General features: G+C 38.4%; 1 protein-coding gene across 4 annotated transcripts in view; it reads right to left on the bottom strand.

Annotated features, from left to right (window-relative positions):
* Positions 1 to 835: 835 nt before the first annotated feature.
* sdt (MAGUK p55 family member stardust) overlaps positions 836 to 26,008 on the bottom strand; it is a 135,020-nt gene continuing 109,847 nt past the window's right edge. For all 4 annotated transcript variants that reach the window (XM_028319709.1, XM_028319711.1, XM_028319710.1 and 1 more), the window contains 12 exons: positions 17,290 to 17,482; positions 13,642 to 13,865; positions 12,966 to 13,136; positions 10,415 to 10,532; positions 9,865 to 9,962; positions 9,386 to 9,593; positions 7,456 to 7,588; positions 6,902 to 7,065; positions 6,106 to 6,270; positions 5,460 to 5,591; positions 4,582 to 4,763; positions 836 to 3,901 (listed from right to left, as the gene is read on the bottom strand). In XM_028319709.1, coding sequence (XP_028175510.1) covers positions 3,719 to 3,901; positions 4,582 to 4,763; positions 5,460 to 5,591; positions 6,106 to 6,270; positions 6,902 to 7,065; positions 7,456 to 7,588; positions 9,386 to 9,593; positions 9,865 to 9,962; positions 10,415 to 10,532; positions 12,966 to 13,136; positions 13,642 to 13,865; positions 17,290 to 17,482 — 1,971 coding nt within the window. In that variant the 3' untranslated portion in view covers positions 836 to 3,718. The remainder of the gene's footprint in view (positions 3,902 to 4,581; positions 4,764 to 5,459; positions 5,592 to 6,105; positions 6,271 to 6,901; positions 7,066 to 7,455; positions 7,589 to 9,385; positions 9,594 to 9,864; positions 9,963 to 10,414; positions 10,533 to 12,965; positions 13,137 to 13,641; positions 13,866 to 17,289; positions 17,483 to 26,008) is intronic.

Genomic DNA, 26,008 nt, shown 5'->3' with positions numbered 1-26,008 from the left:
AGCCCACTACGTTGCACGGGCCTATATTAAACTAGCTTTTACCCGCGGCTTCACCCTCGTGAATTTAGTTTGTCACAGATCGTCATAAATTATCCTACCTACTAATACCTACTCGTTTATAATAAATGCGAAAGACAAAGAATTGATGTTTAGTAGATGTCTGGATGTTAACATGTTTGTTACTCTTTCACGCAAAAACTACTGAACGGATAATGATGAAACTTTACAGTATTCTTTTTTATAACCCAGAATAACATAATTTATGACGATCTGTGACAACTAAATTTCACGCGGGTGACGCCGCCGCGGGTAAAAGCTAGTAGCCTATAATTATGTTATTCAAGGTTATCCTACTAATAAATGCGAAAGTTTTTATGTATGTTTGGATGTTTGTTACTCTTTCACGCAAAAACTACTGAACGGATTTTGATGAAACTTTACAGTATTATTATGGTCGACAGGAATCGAATGCGTTCTCATTCTCGTATCGGTATCGCAGCTACTGCAATGCGATGCGGCTATGGACCGATTTATTTAGTTGATGTTTCAATTAATGGTCCCTGGGTGGTTTGAAAATACTAGGTGGCGCTTCTGTAGAGTAGGGTAAGGTCGGGTCGGCTAGTTTTATTAAAAAACTTTCGTGCATAATCTATGTTGTTCAATCAGGGTGTGGTGATCTTGTAGGAACGGTTACGATATGTTACAATGCCTACGAACGAAATAAAACAAACATTATCTGATATTAAATTTAATAGGTACTCTATTATTTACATTAAATTGTTCTCTATTAACATGTTATTTATACTCTTTCATTATTTATTCAGTTGTTAATAAATTATATACAGGACTATTTATAAATTAGACAATATCAATACTGTGAAATCTCGGCAAATCCACATTTTCACTGAGCATACGTGACAATGTTTTAAGTGTCGCCTTTCGCAAAAAGTTACAATAATAGAGGTACCTACGCATGTTGCTAGTACGAAAAAACATCGACACGCATACCCCAGTGTAACGATAACATAAATACATACAGAATATGATAAAAACAATAAATCTGTTTACAAATTTTTAGCACCTCACAGGCTACCACTGATTTATGCTCAAATATATTATCAACTTACGCAACTAATGCAATATTCTCGATCAATTTAAAAATTATGACACGATATCTCAAAATCAGTACACATAACATGACAATGGTAATGGTATAACATACCTACAACATACATACAAAATAACATATTATTTTATTTAAAAATTGTGATTATTATAAAAAGAATATTCAACCCACTATTCCTCGTGGCCTTATGTATTTGGCACTAAAGTATTTGGAATGCACAATTCTATCTACACAGATATACAAATAATGTAAACAAACTAATTTCACTTATCCCTGAATATTTAGAATATTGTGTTCATCTTATAAAATGTATTGCGTTAACTATTCTCTCTACGGAGGGACGTATAACTCGACAACATCTATGATGGCCTCCTGCGCAGTTAGTTGCTCATCTTTAAGAATTTCATTAGCATTTTAATCAATCGGGATGACTAGCTTTTCTGTGATACGATGCGTAGGTCGAGTTAAGAAGTTTTTAGTTAGGTACCTACTTTTCTAAATATTCTTTATTCTATACATCATACATAAGTTTCAACAAATGTGCGCGTTCATTTGTTTCTTTACACTAGGTAATTAGTACAATATTGTAATTATTTGTCAAAATGTAAAATCGTACGTGATCGAGTGGATCGGTGTTGTCGAGCTATACCTACAAGCACATTTAAAAAGACACGTGGTTTACACAAAAAACCGGACAAATGGTCGTAATAAAACAAGCACACCAAACTCGTGACTATTCGATAAATTATTGTATCTATTAGTTACATTAAATAGAGGTAAAATTACCAAAAGGAATATACATACATTCGATTGGCCGAAAAATTGAAATAGGTATACTATAAAAATCAGATATGTCGTTGTACAGTAGGTAAATTTGATTATACGGTTATAAAATATTGCTTTACTACTCACTATCATAGCAGTGATCCTTTATTGGTTTATTGTTAGGTACTAGAAACTTCCTACCACTGGGTCACGCCCTTAGAATCCCACAAGACTACTGAAGATTTTTTCAAAAAATCCTATCTTTTTTTTAAATCTACCGTATAAATTTGGCAATAGAGAAATAGTTAATTTATTGTTTATTGATCGTATTTGATATTAACTATCTATTAAATTGCAAACTATAAATTCCTTTGCATTATTGTTTGTAGCTTAATGTAAGTTTCAACAACTTCTATTTAACACGACTAATTTAAAATGTAATTTGGTAAATTGCCGCGGCTTTAAAATCTTTTTTTATGGACCGCCATCATTGGAGTTGCTTAATCGGATATCCAGCGAGCAGTCTAAAGTCGTTAGATTCAAGGAAAAATAGAATTAAATGGAGACCTACGATTATAAGAAGTTCTCAAATATTTTAAAACGGATTATTGGATAAAGGCAGATGTCTACTACTGAAAGCGTGGTGATTTCTAAAACTACGTGGGAAGTAAGAATTTACGTCTGCAGATTAGATAATAAATGTAGGTACTAAGTCAAATCTAAGGATTATGGAACTATTGCCATCGGCCGACCTAAATTCTAACTCGTAGTTTGCGCGCGCGTCCCACGACTTGTTTCAGTAAACCGGGAAAAGCAGACATTTCAAGACAGACTATAATTTGAAGGAAATACTATTCAAATATTTGAAGGAATTGTGTAAAATGTTATTTGAAATTCTAAACTAGAAAAGTGAACTTTAACTGACCCTCAGCGGTTTCCTTTACAATACCTATTTCTAATATCCGTTAAAATTAGCAATAAAGAATGGATGTGGGATCTATCAAAACGCCTAACGTGAAATGTGAACTCCATTTCTAATTTTAACGAATGAAACGATGTACAAGTTAAAAAATGTAAAATTACGCAACATCCACGAATAAGGCAGTACAATATCAGGTATATTAAAAAGAAATGAAACTTTTTTATTGTATTAAGCCCCTTCACGAATTATTGTTTTACTCATATTCATCACTATTTAGGTAAAACTTTAATCCTAATTCAGACAATCGCGTACCTATTATTGCCGGAAGATTACTTCGTTTCACACGACTGTATCTAAGGTTCGAGGTTCTATGTACCGTAAAAACTCTGGTCTACAGCTCGTACACAAATCAATAAATATTACTTAATTCTCTCAATGGGGTATTCGAAAACACCCTACACGTCTTTCACGAAACTCCGCGTTCGTCAACGCGATTAACAAATACGAACCGATCGAAATCGAACGATCGCGAACGCCGAATCGGCGTTTACGATTAATTAATATCCAAAACGTCCAAATATAAAATACACCTAATGAAAGTATTAACAACTTTGGTCTGTCCTCCGCGGGAACTAAACACGACAGACGCAGGTCCTCACTCTCACGAAGGGAACACATCGCTAAATTCTATGCTAAAGTTTCAGCCGGCGCGCGGGGCGCTTGGGCCTCCGGTCGCAGAGGTCGAGGAAGTACAGGAGGAGGTGGAAGATGGTCCTCGCGAGTGCTGCGATCAGGAGGACGATTGGGACGAGTGGGGCGAGTGGGGCGGCGAGTGGGGCGAGTGGGGCGGCGAGTGGGGCGAGTGGGGCGGCGAGTGGGGCGAGTGCCGCGGCGCGGGGGGCCCGCTAGGTGTGCTTGAGCCAATGCGCCGGCACCCACTGTGGCTCGCGCTCGAGGCTGTTGATCTCGTTGAGCAGCTGCTGGTAGGCACGTTGTGTGTCGTTGTTGATGATGATCATGTCGAACAGGTGCCCCCACCGGAGCTCCATGTCGCGGGCGGTCGCTATTATCTCTTTTAACTCCTCCTCCTGCAGACAAATAAGAAGGGTGAAGTAAGTACCATATACCATACCATGCATCTTCATTTTTAATTAGGGCGGTCTGCCCCGGGTGCCAAGCATCAGGGGGTGACACAAGTCGCGCAGATTAGTACTCACTGGCACATCTGCAAGGCAAATCTGCGGTCTATGTCATGATACGGGGGGGGGGCAATTGGCTTTCAATCTTCGAATCGGTAGGTGACCCTAAATCCTGAGGGGGTGCCTTAGGACTTATGACGGGGGGGGATCGCCCCGGGTGCCATCCCGATTACTTTTCTTTTTTTACTTTAGTCAATATGACTACCTAAGTGATAGACGATTATCTATCATATTGAAAAAAATCATAACAGATATGTAGGGTGTGTTACAAAATCCGAAAATTATCATACAAACTAGTCTCATCGGACCTTTCTTTCCCACTACTGTGACTCCTCTAAAGCCAGGATCTACAGTTTAATCTCCAATGAAACCCAACTAGCGATGATGGCTGAATGGTCCTTTAGAATATCTTACCGTCTGGGAACCCATAACGAATCAAATCATAAGAATAGCCCTGAGTTGCACCACCTTATGTAACAAACGTCAAACTTCATACAAAAGCACCGGTAATGGTTTTAGTTACAGTGGTGCAACTGAGGCTAAGTATAGAATACTATTTCAACACTGACCTTGAAAGCCTCTCCGTTCCTGATCTTCTTCTGCCTCAGCTTCTCCAAGCTAGGGGGCGCCACGAAGACCGTGTAAGGCTTGAGGTCGGAGTTGCGCAGGATCTTCAGCGACTGCGGGTGCAGGTTGAGGACGCAGATCTTGCCCGAGTTCACCACCTCGCGGATCGCTTCTAGGGATGTGCCTGGGAAGTGGTGGAACTGGGTTAGTCTCACAGAATAACTAGCTGTTAGTATTAACAAAAAACATAACTGATTCAGCTGAAGTTTTCATTTGCCGATTATCTGTTTATTACCAGAGCAAGACTTTTACATGAAAAATTGAATTAAAAATATTAACAGCTAGAATCTAGTTTGTAACTGCATTAGTTTGTTGGTACAGAAAAACAGTGATTCTCATGCCTCATAGCTCAATAGCTCTACTTATTACAAATTAATATTGACATTCACGCCCGTATTCACAAACGATGCTTGCTTAAGTAAGCAGCAAATCGAACTCACAGCGTTGAACTGGTTGAACAGAGCTCTGTGACTGGTTCATGTGTCACCCTGTGCGTCCACGAGCACTTTGAGACGTAGTAATTAATGTTTGCGAATACGGGCGTCAGAATGGATGAGGAAATTCTAAGTAAAGACTTTACAAAACTCAACTGGCTTACAGAAGCCAAGACAAAAGTACAAAATTGTTTATTCAGTATCAGGATTAAATTTATTTATTTATTTGGGTAATAACATAGTTTCGATTGGGGTTTTCTTTAAGTAAAATAGATAACTACTTAAACTTACTAAAGACGTTGAAGTAAAACGTAACTGGCTACGAAATTACAGGCCTTTGCCTTTTGTTTTCAAGGCTGAAGATAATAAAGTGGTTGTATATTCACCATAGTACGCCTTCTCGTACTCCCCATGCTCCACGAATTTGCGGTTGAGTATGTCGGCTTCAAACTGCGTGCGCGAGATGAAGTGGTAGTCTTGCCCGGGCACCTCGTGGTCTTTTCGCGGACGTGACGTGTCTGTGGGTAAGATACATTATTATTAGCTAATCTAATTAGGTAGGTATATAAAACTGTTATTAGGTAATCTAATTACCTACCTATGTAAATAAACATGAATTTCTAAGTGTGTGGCTAAGGGCAAAAGTCAAAAAATATAAGGCTAGTGTTTTATGAATATTTCGGTGCAGTCTGAGGTCTTTCCCTTTCTTTCATTCTGATAAAACTGAACATCCTTTTTACTAGAAGGCCCACTATCAATGACTCGAGTTCTGTCTATCTTTCTGATCATCCTCTTTTCTGAGACATTTTAATAACGAGACAAGGTCTATTGGGTCTTTTGGTTCGTTCTTTTCAGTTAACTCTGACACGTCCACAGCTGGCCAAAAACCTGGATGCGGGCCTAGCAGGACCTATCGTTGTCTCTATCTAAATAAAATGTTGACTGGACACATCCGAGGGTAAAACAGCGCTACTTCTTCGTACGTTAGGACTTCTTCTTTCTCTCTCTAAATAAAATGATAAATGAACTCACGAGGCACCGCAGCAGCGAATCTCGAACCGTCCTCCATGAGCCTCTGGCGGAGCTCGTGGCGGCCGATGTTGGGAGGCCCGATGAGGACGATCGGCCTCTTGTGCGACGCTCGAGGGTAGTACAGCGCTACTTCTTCGTACGTTAGGATTTCTTCTTGCTCAAACTCTGGAAGGGGAAAATATTTTAAGAGATTGTACAAATGCGTTTGGAGTTTTATATTCGGCAGTTGACTACGATTGACCAAAGCTGCAACTGAAGGGTACAGGGGCAAAACAAGAAATGTTACAAAAGCAAAAAGTTATGTAATGAACATTTACATTTTTAAAAGTTTAAAATATTCTTAAGTGTCACTTAAAATTAAGTATAAACTACTAATAGGAATACATATGACTATTACTTGTTTTTACGCTTTTTGTATAATTTCAAATAAAATTACGCGGGAAATCGAAAATATTGCTATCAAAAATATACTTTTGAATTTTAGGGACATTCCTTGTTTTGCCCCTGTACCCTTCAACTGACATACGCCTTGAAACTCAAGTGGCAGTGGGCGGGGCACATAGCTCAGAAATATATTTTTTTCAGTTCAACGGATAACTTTAGGCTGAAAATCATCAACGAATGGTGACCACGGGCATCAAACGTAGGTTAGACAGGCCCCTGTTATAAAGGTCGCGGTAAACACCTTGATGCATTAGCGTAGGACCGTTCGTTGTGGGAATCTTTCGGGAGATCTTTATCCAGCGTTGTGTGTCTTTTGCAAGTAATAGACTATACTAAATTATAGTCGACTCACCGTCGCCCCCTGAGGTAGAATACAGCGGGTACCCCGCTTCGCTAGTGGCCTTCTTGCCCTTCTTTTTCCGCGGCGGTTTCTTAGCGCACAGCAGCGTGCCGCCTTTCCGAGGTTTATCCCGAGCTGCTACTTCGCCTGCTAACGTCAGCTTCATGGATTCCCGTCTGGAGAGAGAAAGGGATATTTTTAACGCACTTCACCCACGTATAGTTTGTTTAAAATTTAAAGAAGTGTGTGAAACAGAGGAAGTTGAAGGCTTTAAAGCTTTTGGGTCTTGGGTACAATAATCTGAGTTACATAAAAACAAGTTATGAAATAGTTTATTATACTCGTAAGTGGTTTACGCGAATCTTCGAGAGCTTGGCGGGATAAGAATCCACACAAGACCGATTCAAATGATGACATCTCTTATCGCAAGCCAAGATACATTTTGGATCGCCGAGCTATTGGAGTAAGTAACTAAGTAAGTCAGTAGGTATCGTGAGACTTAAGATACAGATTTTTTTCAGGATTAGTTTAGTCTTCTGCAGATCCTAAAATGGTAATATACTCACTGGTGCTGGAAGGCCTGGCTGGGTATGAGGCCGGCGAGCGACTGGTCCTCCTCTCCCTCCCGGAACGCCTGCCACCAGTTGGGGTCCTCTCTGCTGATCACGTGCAACACGTCGCCTTTTTGGAAACTTATGCCTGGAATTTATAAATGTTTTGGTTAACGTTTTGCTGTGGAATTATAGTATAAACAGATGACATACATCCTACTGTAAACACTGTAACGTGATGACAGGAAGTGAATGCAATACAACTAGTAAACAGGCGTTAATGGAATTTGTGNCATCTCTAGTCTCAATCTTCTGTGTTTGTGATTAAAAAAGCGTTCTTTCTGCCAGCGACTCACCGAGCTCCCTGCAAGGGATATAGACGTCGTCCTCGGGGTCGTAGTCGAAGTGCGCGCGCACGTGCAGCACGCGGTGCGGCGGCGGCGGGCGCGCCAGCACTACGCTCAGCGTGCCCGTCAGCGCGCCCAGGAGTTGGCATACCTCTTGCATCGTAGACTCGTAGTGAGAGAGCGCGCACGTATACCGCTACGGCACTGTGTATTGTGCTACGAACGTAGTGAGTACGCACGCACAGCTTTCATTCGGCATTCATTCAACTAAGCGCGTAGTGCTACGATATTTTATAGTGCTACGGACGTAGTGCGCCCCATGTTTGCTACACATTTTGAGCTAAATGAAGTCGTAGTCTCAGCGCGCACGCGTCTAGCGCTACGACACTTTATACTGCTACGAGTACATGACTATACTTACTTAAAGGTATTTCTTCTCGCGTTGTGAATAATGCGGCGCGAATATAATGCTCTGTTCTGTGCCTGTCGATGAAAAAGCATTCTTTGTGTCAGCAACTCACCGAGCTCCCTACAAGGGATGTAGACGTCGTCCTCAGGGTCGTAGTCGAAGTGCGCGCGCACGTGCAGCACGCGGTGCGGCGGCGGCGGGCGCGGCGCGCGCGCTCGCGGCGCTAGCACCACGCTCAGCGTGCCCGTCAGCGCGCCCAGGAGTTGCCATACCTCTTGCATCGTAGACTCGTAGTGAGAGAGCGCTCACATATACTGCTACGGCACTGTGTATTGTGCTACGAACGTAGTGAGTACGCACGCACAGCTTTCACTCAACTTAGCGCGTATCGCTACCATATTTTATAGTGCTACGGACGTAGTGCGCCCCATTTTTGCTACACATTTTGAGCTAAATGATGTCGTAGTCTAAGCGCGTGCACGTATAGTGCTACGACACTTTGTACTGCTACGAGTACATGACTATACTTACCTAAAAGTGTTTCTTCTCGCATTGTGAATAATGCGGCGCGTATATGTATAATGCTCTGTTATGTGCCTGTCGATGAAAAAGCATTCTTTGTGTCAGCAACTTACCGAGCTCCCTGCAAGGTATGTAGACGTCGTCTTCAGGGTCGTAGTCGAAGTGCGCGCGCACGCGGCGCCAGCACCACGCTCAGCGTATCCGTCAGCGCGCCCAGGAGTTGGCACACCTCGTGCACCGATAATATACTTACCTCCATACTAGTCAGTCACCATCCAAGAAATGTAATGTCGTCCTCCGCATCGTAGACTCGTAGTAAGAGCATACGCACGCTACTATAGACTACGTATGTATAGTGCTACGACTAAAGCTTTCAGTCGGTATTCAACTAAACATCGTCGAAGTCAATGGGTGCGCATAGCGCTACGATATTTTATAGTGCTACGGACGTAGTGCGCCCCATGTTTGCTAAACATTTTGAGCTAAATGATGTCGTAGTCTAAGCGCGCGCACGTATAGTGCTACGACACTTTATACTGCTACGAGTAGGTACATGACTATACTTACTTAAAAGTGTTTCTTCTCGCGTTGTGAATAATGCGGCGCGAATATAATGCTCTGTTCTGTGCCTGTCGATGAAAAAGCCTTCTTAATGTCAGCAACTTACCGAGCTCCCTGCAAGGTATGTAGACGTCGTCTTCGGGGTCGTAGTCGAAGTGCGCGCGCACGTGCAGCACGCGGTGCGGCGGCGGCGGGCGCGGCGCGCGCGCTCGCGGCGCCAGCACCACGCTCAGCGTGCCCGTCAGCGCGCCCAAGAGTTGGCAAACTTCGTGCACTGACTTCCCTCGCATGGCTAGACCGTTTACTTCTAGCAACTGTGGAAATTAATTGATATTAAGATTTTAGAATAAGTCGGTGAATTACTAAACCTGTAATGGTCGAGTTTCATTGGAAGTCAAATTATTGAAACTAGCTGTACAGGAGTTGGAGTAGTGGAAAAGAGTCTCGGTTTGTGGCATGGTAATAGCGCTTCTAAAACTAACTTTTACTAACTTTACCAATTACAAATCACTGATGAGATAATTAAATGTATAGGTTTGAATAGGGCTACGGCGATGTTAAGTTGTCATGACAAATACAACGTACCTCGTCTCCTTCGTGTAACAGCCCCGACTTCTCCGCGATGCCTCCTCTCACTATCCTACCGATAACAACTGCTTCTCCTTCATTTCTTACTGTAGCACCTGAAATTGGAAACAAATATGACAAATAAGAAACACTAAGAACATCGTAAAGGTAGCAGGAAGGCGCTGGACGCAGGCCGCTACCAATCGGGCAGCATGGAAAGCATTGGGGGAGGCCTATGTTCAGCAATGGACGTCCTATGGCTGAAATGATGATGAAGAACATCGTGTTCTAAAAAATCCCGGCTCTATCTTTGCTATTTAGCGAGGAAATGCAGGCAGCATCCTCGCTTCTATGCCTCGCGGACACGAATTTATTTTCATATAAGTTTCCTTTGATTAAGTATGTATTTCAGTTTAATTTAAAGTTATTTTGGTTTACATGGTATTCTTCGTTTATAACACTATGGAGTTAGTTTATCTTGAAGATGCTCTACCTAAGTACCTTCTAGGAACAACTAGCTGGCATTATTATTTAAAAGAAAACTAGAAGTTGTTTACTTCATACTAACCAAGTGGTTCGTTAGTCTTTTCAATTTTAATAATTTTGATGTTTTCGCTGGGGTCGTCCGGCGAGTGCGCGGTTAAAGCTTTATCGTTCTCTCCTTTGTGATTATAGTTATTTCCAGTCTGAAACAATACAATATTGATTAAATGCCACGAAGTATACAATCCATGAACATTATTGAATATTCACCATACAAACACATTTTATAAATTACAAATGATATTAAATTAAGCTACTCAGAAAATATAACCGAAAATACAACCGAAAATTATTTCGTTAAGTAAAAGCTGCGATGCACATTGTCCATATTAAATTACACAACATTCTCAGTTTTCGTTAATTAATCTGAGAACTGATTAAAAACGAATGCATCGGCAAAGCTCCTGAAATCTCGAATTTCAGAAAACTTTAACAAGTGTTGAGAGAGAAAATATGTTAGTATTTTATGTTTTCAGGATATTTTATTTTAATAATATCATATTTAACGTTGTTTCCTGCTCTACAGGCTTTTGTCTTTGCAAAAACATTTTTCAAAAGAACTTTAGTAGGACAGCATAGTAGAGTCATGAGCATTGAGCATATCAACCTACAAAAATTTCCTCGATGGATTTTTGCAACTTATACTAAACGCTTAAAGCTTATAATGTCATTGGCTCTACTTTATCCGCCGACCATTACCCACTCTCGCTGTATAATGTCGAAGGTACCCTAGATTCACGCCTTTTAAGTGTAGTACTTTCTGGTCTAAATACAGACAAACATCGCAGTGCAAATGTTATGCTAATGCTATGATAATTCGTGCCAAATCCAAACGAATACCCGGGGAAATGATTTAAGGTGACAACACACTTGGCTACGCTGAATGAACTGAAATTCATTAATTTAGAAGTCTTTGAAATCCGTGCTACGAGTAACTCCGTATCCGTATAGCGGGGTCATCGACTGAAGAAGTAAGGGTGTAGCCAAAATCAAAACCCACAGATGTAAGCTTCGCTTGATGCTTAGTACTTATTGCGCTTCGTACCGGCTAATAGCAAAGTTCTTTATTTTATTAGGGTCCTCGCAAAATTCTTCCAGCACACACAAGAGTGTTTCCACCTTTACGCGGAAGGTCCGAGACGATTTAACTTGGCGAGGGCCGGCGCAATCGCTTAGTCAGAAATTACGTCGTAATTATTCCCAAATTATTCCAAAACTTCGACGGTTATTAAGATTCATGACGATTAATAATTTGTTTGTCCTACAGTACGCATTAAACGTAGGAAAAAATTAAGGTTTATTCTGGAATAGAAAATAATGCCGCCATTTTCATCAATCGTGAATGAAATTTATGTAGAGTACATACTTATTTACATACCTATCTACTAAATACTACTACTAGTAGTGCAAATCGTTTAAACTAAAGTCAATATTGATTTAACATGTGGACCCACAATATTATTATTAATCTTATCAGTTTGATAATCATATTATTATGTAGCGTCATACAAATATGTAATAGAGCAAGAATTTATTGATTACAGTGAGTCAGAATTATTAATTAATAATAATAGATACTTCAAACTAAGGTTAAACTATAAAACATTTATGTGCATTTAGCAACAATGTTATGTTTTCATTAGCATGTGAGTAGGTAATAACTAGGTATTATGTTTTGTTTTATGATATCTGTATGTACGATATTGCTATATTAATTTATAATAATAGGTTAATGCATGAATTTTATTATAATTATCTCTGCTATTGACGTCGTCTCTCTCTACTTGGAGAAGTATTTAGATAGTTATCATTAACATGAGGTAGGAGCTATCCTGAGGACTGCAAAACCAAGTTTCGTCTTTCTTCCATAAGTTTACTGGTTAAGTCAGAGATCGTTATGGTTCTTTTACATGGTGACTTGTCTTTCAACGTACTGTGCCGATAGCCGTGAGTGGCTTTCTCAGCTTCACCGGGCAATAGATGAGCGCAGTGGCTCTCAACCTCAAAATTTAAGCAACGAGCCTAAGGGCGCCTCTGAGTGAGGTTCAGACCTCGGCCTAGGGCGTTGTTGGGGGACGGTTACCTCACATACGTATGTTTGGGGAGAGAAGCGGCCTGGCACGTGCCGATACCGCGAGAAAAACATAGATCGTTTTTTTTTTTTTTTTTAATTTGGGCATTTTTAATTTCAGAGAGAGCGCGGCGCTATCGGTTTACGCGTTGCTCTCTCCTACGTGATTTAGAATTTTAATTGTTGAAAGATTTTAGGTTGCTAACTATGTTTTCAATGTGGGTGGTAAATGTTGTTATGGAATCTTGCTTGGTTATAATTTGTTGGAAATTGAATGGGTCGATGTTGTAAATTTGGCAAACTATATTATGGCTAAGTCTTGTTGATTGAAATCTTGGGCAGTCCTGAACGAGATGCAACATTGATTGGGTGGTTATATTATCACAGGGACATGTGTCATTGTCAGTAATCTTGAATCTGTGGAGGTATTCTTTATGGTACATAGATCGGTTGGTGTGAAGACTGTGAAGTGCTAGTTTTGTCTTTTAGTCTTTATTGTACTGACCTTATGCCTCTTCCCCCTGTTGAAGGACGCGGGGTCAAGCAGCGCGGCGGCCTGGTCGTGCGCCTGGATCAGGCTCTCCAGCTCCAGCCCGCCCAGGATCGAAAGCAGTTCCGCTGCTATCGCAGACTTCTCGCCGCCTGACGATGTCTGCACGTCCAATACGTCCATGCACTGTGGAAGAAAAGGATAGTTGATAGCCAAATTATTTTTAATTGACCTTCACTGGTTGGGTTTTTATCGGCGGTCAATTTGTGGATCCTAGCTTCACAAGATTTGCAGCGGTGGGAACGAGAGGTGAGAATAGTCTTGTAGCTGAACCAGTTTTAATTTGCGTCTTCTGAAAGTCAAGACTTTACTTGGAAGTATCTTATGAAAAATTGGCCATGACACGTTTTATAAAATCTTGGAAACTAAACCATTTCGTTGACTCTAGAATTCGTCCTTTAAGAGATTCGTAATTAAAGTTGTCGTCGTTCAATTGAAATTTTAAAGGCCCTGCTCTCAAATTTTAAATTCTAAGGGCCCTTGCTTGCGAAAATACTTTGAAAGTAAAGTAGAGCCTGATGACTCGCTAATATCTGCAGCAGTCTCTTTACTCCCGCTTGTTTCTTTTTGGACCAACAAGAGCGCATTCGTCTTCCCAAGATTTTACGGTTACCACAATATGGATACTCACGTCTTTCAGCCTATCCGTGGCCCGATGCGTGTGTGGAGTACTGAGCCCGCTTCTTTTATGCCTGACAGCGGTGAGTACTGCTGATCTCGTGGCCAGGGCAGTTCTGAGCGCTGGACACAGCAGCGTCCCCGCTGCACTGGCCACCCTCGCTGCTAGGGCGGTCTCCCCACTCGCTCCCAACGCCTTTTGCACCCTCGAGAGCGCTGCGCATACTTCTTGATAATCTGGAATAAATAAATCTAATTGTACTTTCAATAAATCAACATGATGATGATTTAACATCCAAGACTTTTCCAACAGGCAACCCTGTAACGTATGAAAATGTGACGTAGTCGTATGTATTGCCAGTATTGCTCAAAAAATGGGACTAACTTGTGTCGAGTAGTTGTAAAACAATATACTAAAAAACTGAATTAACGCAAGATAATCACTTAATTTCGGATAGTGAAAGTATTCAGGAAGCAGTTGATTAAATGTTGAATTGTCTACTTTTATTTTGGTTGTCCAGCAGCCAGTAGGACCCAGTAGATAAATAATAGAGTACGATATCTCAACACGACGAATTAAACTACACAAATTGAAAAACATAAATTCAGCACATCGCATTTCAGCCCAAGAATTTACTGCAGATTAAACGACAAACTAGATCACGACGTCAAAAGCAGATTGCTTGCTATGCGCCGGTATGCGAGACATAGTTCCCCAAACACAATTTAGTTTACTAGCGAAGAGCCTAGTGTCTCACGCGAGACATATTAGATAACCTGAGCCTTAGGAGCTCGCTAGGGATAAATGAGAGGATTTTCAAATGTGCTTTTAGGTAGTAAACCTTTTGGCTGTAGCCCTTGAGCTAGTTTTGGGTGAGTGAAACGTCGGCGTAGCCGCAAAATTATAATATTTTATGTTGGTATTAAGCTTTCTGCTTTCTGGCATCAAAGTTTTCAAAAGTGAGTGTAGAAAAATAATGTTGAATTACTTTTACGAACAAGAAACAATCATGTTTAGTCAGTTTGTTATCCCAATGATCCTGTTATCCAAATTAAGTATAAGTACCTAAATATTATATGTAATTTTAAAATAATTAACAAAGCCGACGACAACCATAATCGTTATACGTAAGATAATAAAGCTCGTGAAATTGAATCAAGCACCTGTTCCTTATTAGCAGTGGCTTACCCGACCTTAAATGAGGGACTTGAAACCATGTGCTTCTTAATTATGAAATAACTCCGCGTAAAGACTCTTTTCCTGGGAAATTAGATATTATATGACGCTCATAAACGTTGCGGTGGATTTAAAGTTCATTTCAGCTAATGAAGGCATTCACCCTGCTCCACTTATTACAGTCTAATATTAACCATGCAGTAGAGGTGAGAATAGCTCGATCAGGAAAAAAGGCTAAATAAATTGTTGAGCAACTGAAAATAAATCTGAATAATTAACACTCCACTGGCCTAGCTAGAGTCAGCTCAATTCAAAGGTGAGACCCGAAAAATAAAGGTTAAAATTACAAAAAAATTGGTGTAATGATTCCGACTGTAATTCCATTACTTGGTACAATAACGATTTGGAACTTCTTTTAACACGATATTATGCCATCTCAAATTCCTATAGCTGGTCATAAGCCCGTCACCAGGTTGTTGAAGTACCGGTATATTATCGTCTATCACTATAATGTAGAATAATTTCCTACGGGAATTTTAAACTCATTTCCAATCTACGTGCAGCGCTACCAACGCTAATGAACGAGCCTTTGAATATTTTATCGATTAAACATGGGCTGTCGATAGTTCAGCACCACTAGTCTCGACTCCCGACGAGTGAACTGGAACTAACCTGCCCGCGTTTTCACTGCCCATTTTATAGCACACTGGCTGAGGGAAATACAGTAGACTTCTTAGCTTGTAAAGAGGTCACTCCTGTATTCTTAGGCTGAGTTGCACCACCTAACTTTGACCGTAACTATAGCGATAACCGATGTTTTTTGTATGAAGTTTGACAGATTTTTGACGTTTGTCAAATCTAAAGTAAGATGGTGCAACGCAGCCTTAGTAAGTCGTGCGTTAGCACGTGAGGGAAAATTAGCTGCCCCAAATCTTAGATGATTTTTTAGGCGATGACGGCACATTACCGTTGAGTTGTACCACCCCTGCCTAAATAAAAGCTAACCATTGTCTGTGGCAGCTGTAGTAAAAAGTGCACTTAAGTTGCAAAAATGTGCAGTCTGATATGCTGACGTCTTTATATCGGAAAAAAGACTATGAAAATGTATTCAGAAAATATTTCTCAAAGGATCTCTGGGTTATTTTATCTGCTACGTAAGTAATTATTGAACCTACTATCATGTAACCCTATTATCGGTGCGGAATATCGGACTATATCACGTCCAAGCCTACTATGAGAGGAGGGCCGGCAGAGGCGTTGACATTTTAGCATATTATAGCATATACAGGGTGTTAGGTAAATGGGTATATGAGCCGACACTAGCCCATGTTAACATGGGCATATAAATGGTATGGTGAAGTCAGAAATTTGATAACATGATTTTATTTTTTTAATTTTCATACAAAATATATTTTATAAAATCCGATTTGTATGAAAATAATTAAAATGAAGATATCAATTTTCTGACTTCACCATACCATTTATATGACCATGTTAACATGGGCTAGTGTCGGCTCATATACCCATTTACCTAACACCCTGTATACGACGTTAACATAATCTATTGACATAGTGTCGGGTTTCCGCGGGCAGGCGCTTTAGAGCGGTCTATCTTCGTCACTTGTCAGCACATAATATAGGGATATTGACCGTCAGTTATGTGCTTGGCTAAATGCTGAACGCTCAGGAGCTAAGGGTCTTGTCTTTGATCGTCGCGATTTAAGGTAACTTTGATGTAAGTAGCTGCAGGATATTGGGGCTTTATTGCCCGCTACCTGTTTAAGTACTCGTACTAAAAATGCAACGAATAAAGTATCGATTCTAAGTGCTGTACCAACTTTTTATTCGACGAGTTCATTTTTGCTGGCGGACATTCTATCTACATATGTACCTAGTTATTTCAATCTTTTTCGGCAAATGTGTGCTAATCATTGGGACCTCACCCCCACATTTCAGGATACTTATAAGTGGGTATTAATATTTTTGCGTTCGTTTATCGATAAAATAGCACCAGCCTACATCTAAACCATTAATAAGCTTTTCTAAATGCTATTGAGCCAGATTCATGGAAGTTCTAAATACACGCGACCAATCCCAATTCTCGGAACTTCGATTCTATTCCAACAGCATTTAATACGTAGGCAGGCAGTAGGTGTATGAACTCAAAGTAATCTACGTAAAATAAATTTAGTGTAGATAGGTAATAACAAATATTTCTTACTTTGTACACTTGTGCGTTTTCATATTGTGCAATCTGAACTTTATAGATGCTGTGAAAGTTCAAAGTCCCGAAGGTGCTTAAAACAGTCTTTATGATCTTATTAAAAATAGGCTGGCAATGGTGACTGTGTTTCTTGCATTGCTTCATCTCAGCATTGGCCATTTATTGTTCCAGTGGTGTTTAGTTTTGCAGTGGTAGGGTTAAAGTAATACTTGGGATCTGTGAAAGCGCTTTTTAGAAGCTTTTATTCACTTTGTACTCACCAACAAGGGCGTATAACTGCACAGAATCGTCGCTGACATCGTCCTCGTAAGCATCGTTGACGAACGCGGTGCCCGACGATGGTGGTGTGGACTCCAGCGCTTGCAGCTTGTTGGAACCTCGGAGCGACGTTCTGAGGAACTCATTCTGGGCTGCGATCCGGTCTTCTGCTTCTTTGCGCCTTCTGAGCTGCTCCTGGGGACAAAAGAGGGATTTTATTAGAATGGAAAACAGCTATAGTAGTAGGTACTTGAAGACCTGTAAGGAGTAATAGCGATGACACATAAATTATACTGTGGTTAGAGATTGGAGCACGGTGTAATATGTACGAGTAAGAACCTACTATATCTATGCCGTGGAATGAGAATAGCAGTTAATCCATGAAATACCATAGGCAAATAATCCTAAGGCCATAAGCAGGCATGAGCTAAATTAATATTAATTTAACAGACTTCTCTATTACCTAAATCTTAATTAACTCTATTGTACATACTTGAGGCGTGAATTCTCTGTACTAGAGATGAAACGGATATCCGGCAACTATCCGGTAGGCCGGATATCCGGCCTAAATTTACTATCCGGCCGGATACCGGATAGTAGCCCACTATCCGGCCGGATACCGGATATTAAAAAACTACGAAAATTTCCTATAATAAAATGAAACACATTAATCTTTGAGTTAAATATCAATAAAATTGCTTATAATAATGACGGTTTTTATCTAAAGTCCAAAAATTTACAAAAAAGCCATATTTAAGGCCTTACAAAAAACTAATTTCCTTTCTGGGCTATCCACTCTAATGACGAATACATAAATAAATAGTAAATATATTTTAATGTCGAAATATTGCCAAATAAAATAGGCGATCTTTTTTTCACTGATGGTCTGATGACATACAGGGTGACTTTGAAATCGTTGGCATCCTCTTAATATAAGACTACTCATAATACATAGTGCATTCCCCAAATATGAGACAAATCCAATGAGATTTTTTGTCATTATTTTAACTACTTAGTTCTAAGCACTTCTAGTTATAGTAATTCCATGTATGCGTGTTTGTCTTTTTGGTTGTCCTAATAAATAAAATAAACTATGTAGGGGAGAGTTCGGTATATTGTACTGCCGGGTAAATTGTACCACCCTTATATTTCGTAAACTATTAATTGAATGTCTGTAATTGCAACACTCAGCGATACACAACTAAAACCAATTAATATCGGCCATGTGGTTTTTGCCGTGACAACAAACACGTGTGTTTTATTTTGAAAAGTATTTTTTCATTGTTTTCAAGTAACTTTTGACAATACATGTTTAGATTGTAATTTTGTTAAATTTAATCACAGGATGTTTCTAATATATTATTTAGAAGCGTAAATTAGTGTGGATTACAATTATTTGAAACATTTTTCGGTATTTATAAGCTATATTTTTTACCGATTTTTTAAAAGCACTATCACCTAGTCGGCTAAATTGTACCACATCAAGTTGTATGGAACTTTACCAAAGGATTTTGAAATTTTTTTTAGTAAATCATATTTTGAAGTTATAATAGCGTAGACGTGTTTGACTAACAGTAAATGAAAGCAAAATACTGGCAAAGTAGATTAGGTAGAAGTGTGCGTTACGATAATTGGAATTACAAAACTTGTACTCAAAATCGTGATAACGTGTAAAACAATATCGATTGTCTATGTTATTAACTGCAGTTCCTCTTCGTTTCCTAATTTTTTAAGAACGTATCGTATAATATTTTGCCATAGTTTTATTAAAGGCTTGAAATTCATTGAAATCCAATTTAGTAACCCTGTGGTACAAATTATCGAACCGGTTGGCTAAATTGGACCGAAGCTCTGAACTCGTACTTTGTTGATTTGTGCTAAATATACAACAATCATGTTAATTAATACTCATGAAATAGTAAGTTGAATAATGTATCTTTTATTATATACCATGGACATTAGCAAAAACAAAAGAAAACTATGTGTAAAATGGGATTGAAAAAAACTGGTCCAAATTAGCGGACTCTCCCTTATTTGTATTAGTGTGCTCTTAAAAAGAGTTTAAAACTATTGTACAGTCAACAGCACATCATCCTATACATTTTGTTGCAAAATAACACTTAATACATTGAAATAAGATGCCACAGAATGAAGATTGATGTGCTGTCGTCTGTACAAGATTTCAAATATTGAAATTTTAATTAATTTGATATGACTCATATTTGGGGAATCATGAAAAGTCTTATTTTAAAAAGAATGCCAACGATTTCAAAGTCACCCTGTATAATGCAGTTCAATCAGATTACGCAGCAAGTAAACTAATTGAATTTTCGCTATTCAATCACATACTCACGATGGCAACCGAAATCGCCCGAATTGATCTGCCCCTTAGACGAGTGGCAAAATCTGACATTCTATTCGAACAGATTCGATTTTCGAAAAGTGTGACTTGTCTAGTCTACTAGACCCACTGATCGCGTTTGAAGCACCTGTGCGGCGCTAAACTCGTTACGACTTGCAACATGACAATGGGACAACTATCCGGCCGCCGGATATCCGGCTATCCGGCCTAGCAGCTCGCCGGATATCCGGTATCCGGTATCCGGCCAAACAACTATCCGTTTCATCTCTACTCTGTACAATAAGTAAGGTAAGCTTACAACGACTCTAGAGATTTAGTGCTAAAAATACCCGAAGTTTAGACAATATTACTTCATTTCGTAAACTTCTTTTTTACTACAAAAAGATAAGACCAATTTGCGTTGTGCGGGGAAATGAAGGCACAAGACGGCGACTTGGAGCGGATATTTTTCTGGCGATAAGCGCATCTCTCGGATTTGATGGTGCATCTCACGATAACAAAGGCTTTCTTTTATGTTAAACAAGGTCACGATTTATCTTTGGTTCTCTATTTTTGGGAAAATATGGTTATAAAAGAGACTGTGCATGTGAAGACACTGGTTAGTTAGACACTATGATAGGTATGTTAATTTCAAAATAGTTTTTATTAGAGCCAATATGACTGGATGTCTGTGTCTACAAAAAAATGGGAAACCTATAAAAAAGATTTATTCGCTACAAATAACATTACTATTGGAATAATAAGTTAGTTTAAACGTTCAGATTCAGAAGATTAACGCTGAACCGCTTCGAAAACTTCATTTTAAATATTTGACTTCTGCTAGCGAATTTATAACGAGCAGGCAGTTAGTAATAAAACTGAAAAATGTGTAGCTCTACGAATAAGATCTAGCCCAGAAACTACTGCGATATTCCTATCTGGAGATACATATCAGAGATTTGTAGCTACAAGGAGATATTTTTAAGAATATTTTATACCCGTTCTAAATGGAACGATTCTCTGCTTTCAGATACTAAACTCTAGAATTTATTATGTATTAAGTTGAGATGAAATCGTTACACGGCCCAGATTCACAAGTGCTTTGGATTTGAATCAAGGGCACTGAGTCAAGAACAGATTTATGTGTTGTTATCTTGTGTACATCACTTTAAAATGAATAAGTGGTCAGTTTAAAACGATAACTGTACTAACAACTACACATAACTGATCACTTACCATGTACTGGCAATACATAATCATTTTTGTTGCAATGAAAACCTATTTCAAGGACATAAGATGTCACGGTATTTCATTTCAATTGCGTTTCATGCTTGCGTTTTTATCTAAGATGATGAACACGTTTATAAATATCATGCAAATTGATTAAAATATGGTTTTTCTTCATTTGAAATTCGGAAAGTTAGACTTTATTTCATCATAGGTATCTCAAGAGGATTCATGCGTAAACGCAATAAGTGAATAACGGTGATAAAAAGCTATCTGTTATATTATAGTTTTATATACAAATGCGTTGGTACACGATAGACAGAAACCATTCGCACCTTTTACCAAACCATTTTGTTCCATCGTAACTTTTCATGATGTTCTATTCTCATATTTTAGAGTTTGTTTACTTTTACGGTTAAGTTAGGCCTAAATGTCTAAACTATAGCACAAACTATAGACAGAAAGAGAAGAGAAAAGATGGCAGCGTAGAAATAACTTGGCCAACTGCTTTCAGATGAATTTGAATCATACAATATAATAATTCTTTTCTTTTTGTTTTTTCATCAACACTTTTATTACATTTATAACACATAAAAGCTCATAAGAACGTTACGTTACGTTATGTTAATTCTCATCCTAGCGAAATATCAAATCCTCTTCGAGGCAGTAAATGTTAAAATGAAAATTAACTTTTTCCTTCAAAACTAAACAAACAAAACATCTCCCAAAGCAATATAGAAAGTGCACTGGCTTTGAAATTATAATTTGGCACATAATACCTCCCGGTCCGTACTTTGAGCATGCCGAATGCTTATTTGGGGTAATGCTCCATTATCCAAACGGCAAGTCTACTGACTCGGATTAAACTTTAATGCACTTTGCCTTACTAGTTGTTTAGTTTGATGGGAAACTACCAGTTTGATTGTTAATCAGAAACGGCGAAACTTGGCCAAAAAAATTAGAGCGCGAATTTTTTTTAAGAATTCGATTTTCGAATCAAAAACTTATAGCAAAACTCTTAGGCGCAAAAAAAGAAAATAAATTTACTCTTTTTTACGTTTCTTTTTTTAATGTGGCCAGTACATAAATATAAAAAAGAGAAGTAGGTTATTGTTTTCGTAAAATAGATTAATCTAAAATTAGTACTTATATTGTCAACGTAGGTGTTTCATCTATTTTACAACTTTATGGTACACAATTAACGTCTAAATAATATTAAAAAGGTATTCACTAATAAATTACTTTGAAAATATAGTTGTCATTAAATTAAATTAATTAGTATTACGCTCTTTCTACTAATTAATTGCTATTCATCGTACCCACGTCTACAAATAATAATTGCTTAATTAACTAAAAGTAAATAATGAGCGGCAATTAATGAATAAATGAAGCACTAATTAAACTTTTCGAACAAAACCAAACTTTACACTTTTTTCGGCATATCAATATTATAATAGCGACTCTCCCATGCAATTTTTTATTACACAAAGATGGTAGAAGTGTGACGTCAATGATTGAGCTGATGCAAAGCTAAACACTTTATTTTACTTTATCGCAACCTTACATCGTATTAATAATACTACGTAGTATTTGTATCACGAATCGTAAAAGAGCATAACTCACTTTTAGCAAGTTTAGGTAGAGCTTCATCTCAATATAGCGCCATTGTATGTGAATACATATTTCTCTGCCTCTGACGTCATTTACACGTGTTTACATCAGTTCGCATTGTAAAGCCGACCAAGCTATACTTGTGAGCGGAGGGTTCCGTATATTAAGGCTGAGTTGCACCACCTAACTTTAACCGTAACTATGACGATAACCGGTGTATTTTGTACGGAATTTGACAGATTTTTGACGTATGTTAAAGTTAAAGTAAGATGGTGCAACCCAGCCTAAGGCTATCTAGTTTCAAAACAATTTATATTTTATCGTCTAGATACTTAGACTAAAATAAGGATTAAAATTAATGTCATACATGTATACCTAATCATAGCGTCTGTAACATTTTCATCACTATATGGTTACACAGAAATGTTGTGTTCAAATTATTTCTTCGTGCATTTTTACAAATTAAAAATATTTAAGAAGACCACAATGATCCCTGAAAAGATGTTTTTGAGTTGCTAATCTATTGGCTCATTACGACCTTATTTGAATCATCAAAACCATCAATCAAGTACTTTCTGAGAAAATAGTCTGTGACAGATGACCAACCTAAATGTAAACCTAAGTATGAAAATAATTTTCCTGCCAGTTTCTGCTGTTATATTACGACAGATCAAGGCAAGATATACACTGGGAGGCACCTTATTTGTGTTTTAATAAGTACTATTTTTCAGCACAAATATAGTCCGATGTGCTGTGGCCTGTACAGCCAGTTATACGCCTGTTGGATGCAGGGCACTGCATACCCGCCATTTTTGTAGTTGACCTATTATTATAGAATGTCGGTGAATTTTTGAGATTTCTACGATATTGCATTTTTGATGTATGTTATAACGAGTTTCACGACATTTTTTATGTGATCACTGCAGTTGTTATAAAAATAATGGAATGGGTTTCATGGTGGGATTTATAGACTTGAAATAAGAACATCTCTTATAATACAGTTTTACGGTTTAAAAATGCTTATTGTAGATTTTATTATACTGATGTCAAAAATAACATGTGGAGTAACATTTAGTAAATGGCTGAAGTAGTTTGAACCAACAACATTATTTGCTTGACGGAAACTATAACACAAAACTTTATTGCACCCTTATGAAGTACATAGGCGTTATTATAAAAAAATATTGAGATCTTTTAGGCACTACATCTCAGTTTCTGACTAGACTCGATTAAATTACAGATATTGCACAGAGACCCTGGAGTGTCATGTAGCCTTTCTCACTGACCTAATTGGACAAAGCTTTAAAACTTTCGTGTGCGACCTAATGGCTGACAAGATGGACCTAAACAACTGATGGCCAAAAGCCTAATTAAGTTTGAGGTTTGAGAGCTTTCGGAAGTAGATTACGTCAAATTACTGACAACCCATTTTACTACTAAAGCCAATGCAAACATTTCGGAAACATCTCGACTGGACTCGAATAATTCGGAATTCACTTAGCCAAGTAAAACTATGTCCCAGTTTTGTGCGGTTCAACAATTTTCTACGCAATGGTCACTGGATTTGCATGACAATGGCAGAGTTGGGTTCACACAAGTTCTGTGTTATTCCTGGAACAAACTAGATAGTATTTCTCTTCGAAAGTCTGAATGCATTTGAACCCATTCACAGAAGTACATTTAAACCGGTTTTGCTAAATAAATGTGTCAAATAAGCAGCTCTAGAATTGTTTTAAGCTGCGATAGGTGAGTTATTCTAAAACTACTTACCTACTTAATATTGTAATCTATAAGAAGTAGTCTTAAAGTATGGTACATTTTTCTTCAGTTTCGCCGAAAAAAGATTATTGTACCTGTCGCAGAGACTTAACAACTTTTAATATTGAATACTTGTTACAAAATAATGTTCTTAACTAAGTACTTACTTAACTTTACGTTATACTTTGCCCAATCTGACTTGACATTAAACACGAACCTTATATTAAAGTTTTTGTTTACCTACTTTTTACTTGGTCTATCTATATTTTACATACATAACTTATTTATGCTATCTTTAGCACATACCTAAGCTACTCAACTTTACCATGCCTGTAATTATGTATGTATGGGAGCTAGCAAGCGCTTCAAAGACATTTTGTTTGTATGTATGTAATTGTTTGTTTGTATATTTATAAAATAATTATAAGCTATTGATAAATAAAATGTCTATTACCGCGTAGTTAAATTACGCTCGTTCGTAACATTAATATACGTAAAAATATACAGTGAATAACGAGTCGTTAGCATATTAAAAATAGGCAACAAATTGATTGCATTTGAATATGAATTTGAATATACCACCTAAATAGTTAGCGGTTTAACAAGTGCCTTTATCTATGTACACTCAGCGTCAAATAGTTCGTGACACCCAAAGTGGAAAAAAAGTTGACAACATAACCTTAATCCGATTGTAACAAAGACGTGTTGCGAACTTTGTGGCTACTTTAGGTGTCAGGAATTATTCGACTCTAACTGTACATATAGAATATTTCATAGAGTTGTAAACATAACTCGGTCAGTAATCCTGTCCAGTGCATTTCACAGCCAGTGGGCCGGAGATCATGACCGTTTTATGCCTTTGTTTATTCTTTGCCCTGAACACTGAAGTGCTGTATTATAACGCTTTTGCAAATGGCCGTTGTTGACGTAAATCAACGAGGTACTATTTACACAGATTTGTTTGAACGAAGCCCGGATCTATCTTGGTTTTTTGAAGGTTGAAAATTTGAAAGAGTCAATATGAGAACGGAGGATACAAGGAGGTCGTATCTTGGGCTACTTTTATGCTGACAAGACAAAAACCTCTATAAAAATCTCTATTTGCTACTGTGTGGTGTGGTATAATAAATACACACATGTGAAGGTTATGATCTGAGTACATCGTTCAAGTTCCGCGATCAGATATACCAGTTTTTTACGAGTAGGTCTCGCCCATCGCTTTGCCAATGTTTTCATCAAGTAATCAAAATATACCCACTACACCAAATATAGCACAGAGCTTTCTTCCTCATTTTATGCACCAACTTTCATAGCTCTAATTGAAATAAATGGTTTTTGAAATAAGCCGGTCTACATAATCAACGGTGCTCAATCATGCATTCTGGTAATATATGGCTAATAACCATGTTACAAAGCCTGTCGAGAACATTATGTGAGCAGTGTAATCTTTACGCAACCAAGAATTAGAACGCGACAGTGTGGCCCGCACCGCTCCCATCGAGGCCATGGAACAAGCGGGTGCAATGTAAAAGCTTACTTACTTACTAAAGTAAAAAGTATTTATTTGTCAACAAAGGGTTTACAGTCTGTTATTCTAAGCGGCTGCTGCACTAAGCTGTGCTTGTGTCGCGGCAGCCATAATGTTAGATGAACATTTTTATGAATCAAAATGTGTTCACGGTTAACAAAGTAGAAGAGTCCTGGTGCCGAAAAACCTAACTAATATAAATGTTTAGAAGTAGAAACCATGAACGAGCTTTCGCAAAAAAGGCTGTCATACCAAA

Source organism: Ostrinia furnacalis, unplaced genomic scaffold (genome assembly GCF_004193835.3).
Source record: "Ostrinia furnacalis isolate ACB-3 unplaced genomic scaffold, ASM419383v2 OfSCF7316, whole genome shotgun sequence".
NCBI lineage: Eukaryota > Metazoa > Arthropoda > Insecta > Lepidoptera > Crambidae > Ostrinia > Ostrinia furnacalis.
This window is presented reverse-complemented; position numbering and strand designations above follow the sequence as displayed.